The 13347-nt window shown below is 47.3% G+C and overlaps 1 protein-coding gene across 1 annotated transcript in view; it reads right to left on the minus strand.

The window, feature by feature from the left end:
• The window catches only part of LOC137431444 (periplakin), a 135082-nt gene that overhangs the window by 83651 nt on the left and 38084 nt on the right, over positions 1 to 13347 (minus strand). The window contains exons 3-4 of the mRNA XM_068122769.2: positions 11114 to 11271; positions 10790 to 10913 (exon numbers count right to left, since the gene is read on the minus strand). Of these exons, the coding sequence (XP_067978870.2) occupies positions 10790 to 10913; positions 11114 to 11271 (282 nt within the window). The remainder of the gene's footprint in view (positions 1 to 10789; positions 10914 to 11113; positions 11272 to 13347) is intronic.

The following is a 13347-nucleotide window of genomic DNA, read 5'->3' on the forward strand; positions in this document are numbered from 1 at the left end:
CATACAGTATCATAGTTACAACTATACACAAACGTTCCTTTGTTTAATCAAACAACTATGTCACTGAAGTGAACAGCAACAGTTTTAACAATATATCTGTAATCACAAAGTGATCACCAAGGGTCAGCTCAAAGCTTCTCCCGACCTGTGGAGGCTTACCCTTGGCGATTGCCCATGACATACCCTCGGCCCGCAATCTAATGATGGCTATATTTTATTTGGACCACCATATGACCTTGACTTTCAACATCTAGGGATAGACTGTAGATTAAGAAAATGTGTCCCCATCTTCAATCCATCCATAAAACTGAACATCATGAAAATCGGTGGAAAATTATTTAAGTTATGATCAAAAATGTGTTTTTTGTTAATGAGGTCACAATCCTAAAAAAGTAGGTCAAGGACACAAATTAAATATCAGGTGCACAACTTGGTGGAGGGGTACTATTATGATTGGACATTATCATGATGTAAAACATAGTGGAAGGCCAAGCGGTCTTTGAGATTCTACATTGGAAAAGTTGAGCGATGACAAAAAAAAGTTTCTTTTTTTCAGACTGCTATTTGACCATGACCGTTATTTAACTCAGAAAGTTACGATGTAAACCAAGCATAAATGCAACTTGCTCTAGGCTATCTAGAGGGAAATTTCATTCTGATTGGGCATACATACATACGTTCGTCAAATTTTGGTAAAAAAAAAGAAAAGTTAAAATGCCAATAATTTGGTCATGAGCTTATAATTAGGTCAAAGTAAAAAAATTGTCAAACCCACATTGGTACTTTGCATTCCCATTATTGATGCAAAATTTCATTCCGAAACTCCTTGGTCACTTTAGCCGTATGATCTAAAATAGAGGAGATAGCCGAACGTTCAGACAGACCAAAGTCAATTTGCACACTTGTCTATTGAACACTATTTCTCTACAAGATTAGAAAAAAGTTCCTGTTAAGATGGTTAATATTTTTTGGACAAAGGATACAAACCCTATTTTTTGTAACGCACATTTATGGTTAATAACCATTTTCTGAAAAGTTTAACAATGGTAAATATTGTTTGTTTAAAGCAGGTAAAATGTTTAACAGCAATAAATGACTTTGCTTCATTTTTTGGGGGAATCGAACAAAATCCATTTTCAACCATTAATACTTAATATATATTTATGTTCTAAAATACCCAACCTCTCCCATTTCTGAAAATGTAAACCTTAAAAATATATGTTTTGAGCATAGGCCTCTTGATGGCCTGGGCCCTAGGTCGATGCCCAAATTCCCAGCTGCTCGGTCCGCCCATCGATGCGGGATTTCCTAACGAGATTGCTTTGTCGGATGATAGGTTAAATATTGTAACGGATTTGGGAAACCGTGCGCTGTGTGTGTAATTCATTGTAAATATACCCCCATTGTAAATAATGTAATGATTCCTGTAAATACCTCCATTTGTGTAAAGGTCAAAGGTCGTCCCTTTAGCTCGTCCATCGCATACATGTAGAAAATCATAGGCCCTTCTAAATAGTTATATAATTATTATGTGTTCCAGTTTAAGGCTCTGTTTTCCATTAGTTGACTCTGCATTGCACCAAATCAAATGAGATAGACCCCCTTTCAATTGCCCAAAACCTCCATTGCCGATTGTATTGCCAACTGCATTATTGCCAACTGCATTTGCCTCCATTACGGCATGGTCAACTCAAGAAGGGTGTGGCCCACCTCGTCATCAGAAGGAGGAGTGAGCCAGCCCCCGATCAACCAACCAAGCATGAGGGGTTTGGCCTGAGAGGGCGGAGGAAAGAAACTTCGAGGAGGTTCAAGAAGATTCTAGGGTGTGGCCTATAAAACCCGTTGCCTCAGCCCCCACCGAGAGAGATGCGTAAGAGTTCAGTTGAGGAGGAGTTGAGTTGCGCTGAACCAAGTCAGGCTTGCGGTTCTGCCGAGAGAGAGACGACGCTGTCCAGCCCCTGCGCACGTGCAGCTACGCGGGAACCAGTTTGCGGTGGAATCGGTGGCCGTCCACTTCCAGCCCCGACGTCCCGTGCGGGATCAAGCTCCAGCCTGCGTCCAGCTGACCCTTCCTCTCCTTCCAACCATCGATCCCTGGCATCCATCTTTCCCAGTCGTGTGAGTCTCCTCGTCGTCTGTCCTCTGTGTTGTCTGGGGTTTTAAGTAAGTTTGTATAAGTTTAAGGAATTGCTCTGTGTCCTTCTGCTCCTTCCATTTCCTTGTAAATTACATTTCTTATCTTTTCTTATCTTTGATTGTGGTTGTGTAAATAATTAATAAATATCTGTTCTTCCTACCTTCGTCTTCTTCTTCATGCTCGTCCGATCGTCCCTGTCCTTTACCCATTGAACACCTGTGGCACGATTTGGCCAACGCTCATAATCGGGTTAGTCCTTGATAAATGGCTCGAACTTCTGTTTGCTAAAACCGCTCGGCAACTAGTCCATCAAAAACCGTGGTTCGAGCAGAAGTTATTCCCTCGTTCCCGGCTGGCGGTAGTAATTAGGTACGTAGCGAACCCCTAGGCCTAACAAACCCTACCTACCGTCGGTCCGGGAAGGACGTTGTAGCTTCAGGATCGGCGACGGCCAGTATAAAGGACAAGGGGTTAACCCCCCTTGGCAAGGGGAGCGCCGTCGTCCCAGATCCATAACAATTGGTGTCTGGGAGTGAGATTCGGACCCGAAGTGCACTTAATGCACTCAAAATTTGGAGCGGCCAAGATTTTATTTAATATTCTCAATTTTAAAATCATGCCATGGCTGATCAAGGCGACCAGATGCCGGTAGGGGAGACAGAAGAAGGGGTAGAATCGACCCAGGATCCCGGGGAGGCAGTGGGAGTAATAATGGAGGAGGAGAGCAATGAGGATGTGGTAGCGGAGGTTTCAGGCGCACGAGATGGCGGCGCCTCGCATGCGGTTGGAGGCGCACAAAATGGCGGCTCGCACGTGGTTGCGGCAGCCGCGCCCGCGGCGCCAATGGACTGGGGCCTATTCATGCTGCAAATGCAGGCCTTCATGGAAGAGAACAGGGGGCTGGGAGGCCAAATTGGAGCAATGAGGGACGAAGCAAGGGGTACCAGTGAACAGTTGGGCAATCAAATTGGGGAATTGAGGAATGACATGGGAAATCAAATCGGGGGGCGAGAAGCCAAATTTGAGGGTTTAGACAATAAATTTGAGGGGTTAGACAACAGGTTGGAAGGGCTAGAAGGTAAATTAGGGGGCCAACTGGAGGACATGGGTGACCAAATCGGGGAAGTAAATGAGGGGTTGGCGAGGGGGCAAGCCACATATGAGGTAAGGGAAGCGGAGAGGGACAGAGACCGCAGGTTGGGCGAGCAGGTCCCAGGGGTACGCGACGAGGTAAAGCGGGTCGAGAAGCGCTGGTTGAGCGAGGCGGAGCAAAGCGCGGGTAAAATGACGGGTATAGAGATCGCGACCCGGGGTTTAGGGAAGCCAGCGACCGCTGAGGTAGGAGAGAAAATTTTATTAAAGCCAGCGGTCGTCGAAGTGAATAAAGAAAAAATGGAATCAATAGTGGAAATTGCATTTGAGCAGACCACAGACGTAGAAGAGCACTTGCGGCAGGGAGGAATGGAAATTGTACAAAGTCTGAATTTGCATCGTGATGCTGTGCTTAATTCTTATAAAGATTTGCAGGTGTCTGAGCGAGGAGGAAGAAGAATCCCCCAGGTGAGAAGGGCTGTGTATGGTGCTAAGAGGTTTTTCGGCAAAGTGTTTGGCGCGAAAAGAATTGTCGCGCGATTGGGATCGATATGGCACCCGGGCGTTTGTGGGAGGTCCGTGGTGCGTGGTGTACGAAAGAATGGCACTCGTGTGAGGAAAAAGTGTGCGTCGGTGAGTGAGTGTGTTATAAAGTGTGGGAGTAAAACCGAGTGCGAGCGGGAATGCACGTCGGAGTGTACGGAGTGTGACACAGAGAGCGAGAGCGATATGGAGTGTATGTGCGAGGGTGAGAGTGACCCGGAGAGTGAGTTGGTGGAGGAGCGGGTGCGAGGATGCACACTTGGGATGGACGGCGAGAGTGTGCGAGAAAGCACACCTGAGTTGGTTGTGGCGCGGGTGCGGGAGAGCCCATTGAAGCGTGTGAGTGGGTGGATGCGAGAGTGCACACCCATGGTGAGTGTTACGGAGGACGTAACGGAGGAGAGGTGTGGAACGAAGTGTGCGAATGACGAGGCTGCGCGAGAGGTGTGGTGTGTAACAGGGAGTGCGGTGGTGGAATGGACGGAGTGTGTGGAATGTACGGGTGGCGTTGGTACGCCGGGCTTGGTGAGTGTAAAACGGGTCGCGTATATGTGTGAGCAGGCGAGTAAGGCATCGACGTTAAACGGGGCAGCGTTTAGGGTGACGGATAGCCGACGCGAGCACCCGGTGCGCGGTGCGCTTTGTTGGATGCGAGGCTCGGGGCGGATCGGTGCTGCGTCGCTTCTCTACGAAGCGTCGTGCACGATTCGGGCCTGGCCCCGCCCCGCACGGTCAAGTCCGGGCTTTGCTGGGCAAAGCGACCGGTCCGGTTCAAGGGCAGGTAGGAGGGACCGGAGCGGCGCCCCGTTGTGGTTGCGGCGTTCCGGCTGGGCGGGATCGAGCCATCGGGCTGGAGACCGAAAGGTTCCGCACCGAGATGGTGCGTGGAATCTCGGGTAGAGCATGCCGCCTCCCTTGAACCGAATGCCGGACAGACTCAACCTGCAGGCGACCAAACCACCGGAATTCATTGCTCGGCTTTGCGAAGCCGAGTTTTAATGATGTCATGATGTACTGAGAGGCTCAGATATAGCGGACTGTGATGATGATGATGATAGTGTTTTGGATTCGAAATTGGGAATGGTGGATAGGATTGGCAGAAATGATTGGCAAATTGATGATTGGTAAAATGATTGGCAGTGATTGGCAAATTTTGATTTGCAGGAAATTGGATGGGCAAAATTTATAGTGGGAGATGCCCGATGTGCAAGGATGGTAAGTCCACCATTCCTCACATCTCCCGGGGCACATGAGCACTAGCTATGGGGTTTATGGCAGTGTAAGCTCGCCAAGGGAGGGTTTGGATAATTGTATAGGGATCTAGAGAAATGACCATAGGTAACAGTAGAGGTAAGTAGCGACATTGTACAGGTAGTCGGGGACGTAGAGAGTTTAGGTGGATTATAACGACGAGGGAGCGCAATAATATAAGGGGCGACTGGGAAGCGCGAGTTTTAGAAGGGCACCAGGTAGCTCAAATGATGCCGTATGTGTGAGAATCTTGATGTTGAGCAAATGAGGAATTGCTAGGCAATGCTCAGGAAGTTCTTTGTGGTGAGCGTGATGATTGAGTAGTGAACAAAGTATTGTGAGTGTATGAGGAATAATTGTGATTGTGCATTGTAACGAGTGAATGAAGAAGCCTGGAGGAAGGAGGGTGCAGGAAGCACCAGGTGTACGAGTGATGGCAAAGGTGTGCAAATACAGGTGAGCATGGTTGTATGGAATAAATGGTCTGGAATATATGGAGTATGGAATGGATGGTGTGGAGTGAGTATGGTGGAAACTGTGGAGTGGAGTGGATGGTGCGAAGTAGTGTATGGGGAAGATGGACCCCAATCACGAATACCCGGGGAGGGTAGTTTAAGAGTTAGGTAGAGGGTATAGGTAAATTGTGGTTGGATATTGGCATCTGTGGTGCGTGTGGAAGAATGGTGTTTGGATGGGTGCATTAGTGACGTGGAAAAGACTGGGCGTGTGGCCTGTTAGAGGGATGGTTGGTTGAGCGCTCCGCCACTGGTAGTCTGTCGGCCAGGTGAGGCCGCAGGTAGGCTCTGGGAGCCAGTTAGAGTTCAATGGGGCCCAAGGGTCCAGAGGAAGGACCCGGGTAGCCCAGTGCCAGAGAGGGCACTGAGGGGGTAAGCGACAGGGAGGGCCTTCCCCGGGTAGGTTAGCGAGGAGCAGGTACGCTCGGGAGGCAACTTCAGTGGCGGAGGCGCACCGGTAAGAAGACCTGTTAGGAGAGCCACACGACTCAGTCCCGAAATTGTGCAAAGGCACAGGGAGTTGAACCGGGGGAGTGAGACCCCATATTGATGAGCACCACAGTTTGGTCAATGGGAATTGGTTTTTAGAACCGCATAGAGTAAGATGGCCAATGGATTTGCAGGGAAAGACCCCGGCTAGTGTGAAGTGTGTTAATGTCATTTAGGAAGTAGTTAGGATTGAAATCTCCTCGCACCATCTACATCCACTCACCTGAGGTGACGTAACTCCACACCATGCCATGTTTTGGTTATTTTTGTGCAAATGTTTGGATTGTGAGACGCATCATGACGTGCGTGTGACATTGTGCTTAATGTTCCATCTCTTCCTCCTTATGAGGAATTGATGAGGAATTTGAATTTGTGGCAAATTTGGTTAGAGGGATTGTGGTGACGAATTTGGTATTAAGGGAAATATGGGGAAGATGAGACAGTAGTGACGAATTGGTAAGTGTGTAGATTTTGTAAATACGGGGAGGGGCAAGGGGGGCAGTGTAGGTCACATGTGGGGGGCGTACGTAGGGACGAACCTTTCTCAGCTCGCTCCCATGCTCCCCTCATTCTGCATTGCCTTGTTTGATGTGTACCCTTGCACCCTGACCCATGACTCACCTGTCTTCTCTGTCTTCCTTCTCCCAACCGAGGATCGTGCTCTCTGGGCACTGAGGGGAGCGTGTGGGAGGCCGCGTCCGTGTGCCCGAATCCCCGCAACTAGCGTGCATCCACGCACCACTTTATGGACCACGTTGTGGTGGCCGAGCACCACCATATGGACCACATGTCTGTGGCCGAGCACCACTCATGGACCCCACGGGTTGGGGCATGGCCCCTCTGCTGGGACCGGCCAGGTTGGCCGGAGGAAGATCTTGCTTGCGGACCTCGGTGAGGTGGCACCAAGCCTACAGGTGAACCACCCATAGTTGGCCCCTGTGGGCCATAAATAAAAACAGTGGACACGGTTGTGCTTTTTGTTTTATTTCCACCAAATAGGCCACAAGCAAAGAACATGACAACATCAGGAAGAACAACGGCCAGCAGAGGGAGCAGAAGAGCAAGACCACCAACAGTGTGTTTGTTTTATTGAACTGTGGTGACTGTGCACTTCGGTGCGTTTTGGTGATTGGTGTTTTGGTGCTCTTTATTGGTGCTGGTGGATCGATGCAGTGCATGCTGTCTCCTCCCCTCCCACAGGATTTTCTTTTTTTTTTGTTCCCTAAAAGAAAAATCACAGGTCCTGGGTTGCGTTTTGTAAATAGTCGAAATAGCGTCACTTGTAAATAATGCTCCCCACCATTCATGTTTAGTTTGAGAATGAATTCCGCAATTCAGTTATCCTGTGGGCGTGAATCTGTTAGGCAGGGTGCAATGCAACAGCGGGACATACTTATTTGTGTTTTAAAACTGTCACACTCAGGGTCAGATTAATTGTAGAGGGAATTACACCTACGTGCCACATTAAGTTTAAGTTTTATCGGCCCGGGTCGTGCCTGGAGGAAGAAGGGGGCAGTGTAACGGATTTGGGAAACCGTGCACTGTGTGTGTAATTCATTGTAAATATACCCCCATTGTAAATAATGTAATGATTCCTGTAAATACCTCCATTTGTGTAAAGGTCAAAGGTCATCCCTTTAGCTCGTCCATCGCATACATGTAGAAAATCATAGGCCCTTCTAAATAGTTATATCATTATTATGTGTTCCAGTTTAAGGCTCTGTTTTCCATTAGTTGACTCTGCATTGCACCAAATCAAACAAGATAGACCCCCTTTCAATTGCCCAAAACCTCCATTGCCGATTGTATTGCCAACTGCATTATTGCCAACTGCATTTGCCTCCATTATGGCGTGGTCAACTCGGAGAAGAAGGGTGTGGCCCCACCTCGTCATCAGGAGTGAGCCAGCCCCCGATCAACCAACCAAGCATGAGGGGTTTGGCCTGAGAGGGCGGAGGAAAGAAACTTCGAGGAGGTTCAAGAAGATTCTAGGGTGTGGCCTATAAAACCCGTTGCCTCAGCCCCCACCGAGAGAGATGCGTAAGAGTTCAGTTGAGGAGGAGTTGAGTTGCGCTGAACCAAGTCAGGCTTGCGGTTCTGCCGAGAGAGAGACGACGCTGTCCAGCCCCTGCGCACGCGCAGCTTTGACGCGCAGCTTTGACGCGCTGCTACGCGGGAACCAGTTTGCGGTGGAATCGGTGGCCGTCCACTTCCAGCCCCGACGTCCCGTGCGGAATCAAGCTCCAGCCTGCGTCCAGCTGAACCTTCCTCTCCTTCCAACCATCGATCCCTGGCATCCAACTTCCCCAGTCGTGTGAGTCTGCTCGTCGTCTGTCCTCTGTGTTGTCTGGGGTTTTAAGTAAGTTTGTATAAGTTTAAGGAATTGCTCTGTGTCCTTCTGCTCCTTCCATTTCCTTGTAAATTACATTTCTTATCTTTTCTTCTCTTTGATTGTGGTTGTGTAAATAATTAATAAATATCTATTCTTCCTACCTTCGTCTTCTTCTTCATGCTCGTCCGATCGTCCCTGTCCTTTACCCATTGAACACCTGTGGCACGATTTGGCCAACGCTCATAATCGGGTTAGTCCTTGATAAATGGCTCGAACTTCTGTTTGCTAAAACCGCTCGGCAACTAGTCCATCAAAAACCGTGGTTCGAGCAGATGATATTCCCTTGTTCCCGGCTGGCGGTAGTAATTAGGTACGTAACGAACCCCTTGGCCTAACAAACCCTACCTACCGTCGGTCCGGGAAGGACGTTGTAGCTTCAGGATCGGCGACGGCCAGTATAAAGGACAAGGGGTTAACCCCCCTTGGCAAGGGGAGTGCCATCGTCCCAGATCCGTAACAATATTCTCGCCAACCAACTGAGCTGTTCCTTCATTTTGCGTTTGAGTTAAAATTCCAGAGTTTTACTTGTTGAGTTGTACACAATATGGCAATACTTGTGGAATTTGTCAGGTGACTTTGCGAATTCGACCATTTCCGAGACACTTTCGGTATTATGTAGAGCACCTGCCAACAACATATTATTCTCTGCCAACAACATCGTCGATGTCCCTAATAATTACGAGAGCCATAACTGGCCTGTTTTGGAAAAGAAACGTGCAATATATTTGACTGATGTTGGGTTGACGTTTATGTGACTTTGACAAACTCACGGGTCCCAGCCAAACCACGAAATACGCCGATTCTTACGATTGGAGATTGGAGTTGGATTGGAGTCTGGCACAGATTCTTATGGTGCTCAAGAAGCGTTATAATTCCAAACTATTGGCGATAGCTGAAAGCTACAGGTTCGGTACCAGGAACCAAATGTCCAGAGGAAATCAGTCAATACATTGTGGCAAAAAAAGAGAGATAAACACCTTCCTCAAAACCCTCAATTCATTGTTATTTCATTGATTTTTCAAACAGAGCTTTGAGAGATCGGTTTGTGTGTGAACTGATAAATGAGTGCATACGCAGGAAGCTGTTGAGCATGCAAAGGTTATCATATGAACCAGCATGTCAGACGATGGTCAAAGGTTTGAGCTCATGGAACTGGTGGTCAGCTAATGGTGCATGCAGTTGTGAACAAGCTGCACACACAGAAGCAGCATGCTCCAAAAGCTTCAGGCATTTACTATAGAAAGGATTCTAGTGGAAGCAGCTCAAATAAAGTGTGCTATAGCTGTCTTAGTGTAACATACTGTGACGTCATATCCTTTTCCGGGCTCCGCCACCTATTGGGCGCCCCGAGGGCTTTTTCCTGTTTCGTGACTTCCGGGAAAAACCGCTGTTTGGACGCTCGCTTTGCGTCTCTGAATCCCTCGATTTGCGATGCCATCAGTCTTGTAAGGACTTTACAGTGGCGATGAGGAGCTGGACTGTGTGTCCGAGCTCACGTGTGTTGTTTTATTTTCACGATGGCGGTCGCCGGGATCGAGATTTTGAGTGAATTCAATCCGAGCTCAGATGACTGGGTTGATTTTTGTGAGAGACTGGACGAGTATTTCGTTGCCAACAGAATTGATGGCGCTGATGATGCACCTTGACGTCGTGCTATATTGCTGACTGTGTACGGATCCCAGACATACAGGTAGATGGAGGATCTCCTGTCACCCGATAAACCCCGCGACAAGTCATACGCTGCACTGGTTGAGTTGGTGAAGAGACACTACAACCCAAGCCAGGGAAAATCGTGTCAAGGTACAAGTTTTATACTTAGGCAGCATCAGTTCCAGACCTGCACCTACTTGAACATCCCAGTCGCCAACGTGTTCACTCGCGAGTTTGTCTGCCCTGAAAATACCACAATATCCTCACTTTTTAGAATGGAATGTAAAGCCAGTTATTTTTTATTTGCTTTCACTTAATTGTGCACATCAATGATATTCTTCAATAAAGTGCGTCAAATATGTTGGAATGCTGCTCAAATGACATTGTCTGTTTATAGGTAGAGGAAGGTGTTTATCTATCTCGTAAGGATCATTCCCTGTCTAACTCTCTTGTATCAATGAAGACTGTCTGCATGTTATTTATGCACGAAGGAGTGTTGGGGGATCTTCTGATGCTGCGTTGGCATCTTCTGATCTTGGGTTAGGAGTTTTAAATATGGGAAGGCGGAGTAGCGGATTAAACGTTTCGTCATTTTTTTCTTACAGAAATCAATTGATGGCCCAGGAATTACTCATCAAGTGTCCAATTAGACAGTGCACAAAATTCCACCCACATTGACATGATCACCCCTTGCTAAAGCTACCCTTGGTGCACACTTACCCGTTTGTGCTGGATTTGACTTATAAGGTATTGTCCCCATGTGACGTCAGGGACTTTATGCTGTATGTAGAGTTCATTGTGGTTTATGAGTAGATCAGCAATGTGTGCTCGGAGGAGGTCGATGCTGTAGGTGTGGATATGGGAAAGAAGGGTGGTGGTGTGGGGGATGGGAGGTGGTGGGGGGGAGGGGTGGGAGGGGAAAAGACAGATAAAAAGGAAAGAGATGAGAAAAGGAGGGAGAGATTATACCAGAGCCCGATGCAAAACATAATTACTCATGCCTATTTGTATCAAAGAGACAAAGAAAGAGCAGCAGAAACTCACTCCATGGTGATAAGTTTGAGTTGGGCATGGCCGATGAATTTGATTTGCTCAATATCAGCAGTGAGTGGGGGACCAACAATCTCTTCAGCCTTCTTCAGTTCTTCAAGTGAGTGCTTGGCATTCTTCAGCTCCTGCTTATTTCCAAGGTTCTTGATGTCCTGTCAGGTGCAAAGAAGAAGGGGGAGAGTTTCACCAGACAAGTTAGCACAGGTAAATTCGTCTTTTTGTTGCAATGCACACGTGCTTACTTTGCCAAATTTTAAACTTCCTGTACGAGTTAGGCTTATCATGGAATACAGGCCGTTGTGAAGGTTTGTGCCAGTCTGCATCAAAGGACATGTGAAACAATGCGTTTCATCAACTGGGAGGTGATAAGATTATAGTAACTGCCTTGGGAAATTAGGTGCTGCTGATGTTGAGTTTTAGCCCTTTGTCGGAACCAAAAAAGGGAAATGTGGTTGAAGAGGGTTTATATGTATAGTGTTAGGCGTGGGTGACAGATCAAAGAGGTTGATAAAACATCAAAGATCACATGGATGGGGTCGAGGATGCAAGTTCAAGGATGAAAGGGAAGTACACTATTGACAATCAGATTGTAATAAATAACAGAAGAAAAGAGAAAAATAAATGGCCGTTAGGTAAAAAAAAAAGGAGCAGAATATGGGGGATGAAATAAACTGTAAATATATCAAGATAAGATAATGAGGTAAATGTTCATTAACCCCATCGAGTACCATTGTGCCGAGTTTGAAAATGCATTTTTCTCCTTTGCGCCTACAGATGTCCATATTGCTGTGGTAAAGACAAATCCCACAGATAGTCACATATTGGGAGGAATATCCAGCAATATTAAAGTACTAGCCGAAACCCGTGGAACATCCACGGAAGGGAGGATGTGGTGTATGGATAGAGTGTACCATTATGGATGGCATAGGGGATTTGCTTGTCCGAGTAAGAGTTAGGAAGAAAGATGAGAATGAAGAGTGCGTATATGAACAACGATTGCCGACACCGGCACAAATGCATGCTCTGGATTGTCCACTCAGTGGACGGCTTGCTTTCGCCTTCGCCTGTCCAATCAGCGGACGGCTTGCTTCGCCTTCGCCCAGCAGACGCCAATATGATGGCGTCGTAAGATGGCGTCGTATCGGCAGTTAATCGGATGCTTTTGGGCCCCAACGTCGGCTAATTCAGATTTTTCGAGTATGGCTGTACGTGATAAACAAAGAGAGCGGTTCGTAGATCGTAAATCCATTAGTGCCGTGGGCATCGGGTCACTGGGTGCGGCGTAAAAGGGATAACAAAGTGGAGTCCTTACGCTATTATTATATAGACTAGCTGAAACCCGTGGAACATCCACGGAAGGGAGGATGTGGTGTATGGATAGAGTGTACCATTATGGATGGCATAGGGGATTTGCTTGTCCGAGTAAGAGTTAGGAAGAAAGATGAGAATGAAGAGTGCGTATATGAACAACGATCGTCGACACCGGCACAAATGCGTGCTCTGGATTGTCCACTCTGTGGACGGCTTGCTTTCGCCTTGGCCTGTCCAATCAGCGGACGGCTTGCTTCGCCTTCGCCCAGCAGACGCCAATACGATGGCGTCGTAAGATGGCGTCGTATCGGCAGTTAATCGGATGCTTTTGGGCCCCAACGTCGGCCAATTCAGATTTTTCGAGTATGTCTGTACGTGATAAACAAAGAGCGAGGTTCGTAGATCGTAAATCCATTGGTGCCGTGGGCATCGGGTCACTGGGTGCGGTGTAAAAGGGATAACAAAGTCGAGTCCATACGCTATTATTATCTAGATTGACCTATTGGTTTAGGGAATCCATGCTGTTGGTTATTCCAGCAAGTAAGTGTTCAGAAAAAATATCACGCAGACTTCAACCTACCTCCATGATATATAATTTGTTACCGAAAGTGGAATTCCAACGTGGTGTTTTATATGTGATATGCACCTGTAGCTTTCAGCAATATATTATGTGAGTGAAAGTGCAAAGCAAGTTGTCAGCAACTTTAAGTGATAGTTACCCCAGCCACCAAAGTTAGATTGAGGTTATGTTTTCACTCCTGCCTGTCTGTCTGTGAGCAGGATATCTCAAAAAGTTGTTGATAGATTCAGACAAAACTTGGTAGAGTGGTTGGGTGTGTGACAAGGATGAGTGATTCGATTTTGGTGATGATCCGGATATTTGAATTTTTAAAGTGATTCTTCACCATTGAGAGAGG

This window comes from Myxine glutinosa, chromosome 1 (genome assembly GCF_964187855.1).
Source record: "Myxine glutinosa chromosome 1, kmMyxGlut1.1, whole genome shotgun sequence".
Taxonomy (NCBI): domain Eukaryota; kingdom Metazoa; phylum Chordata; class Myxini; order Myxiniformes; family Myxinidae; genus Myxine; species Myxine glutinosa.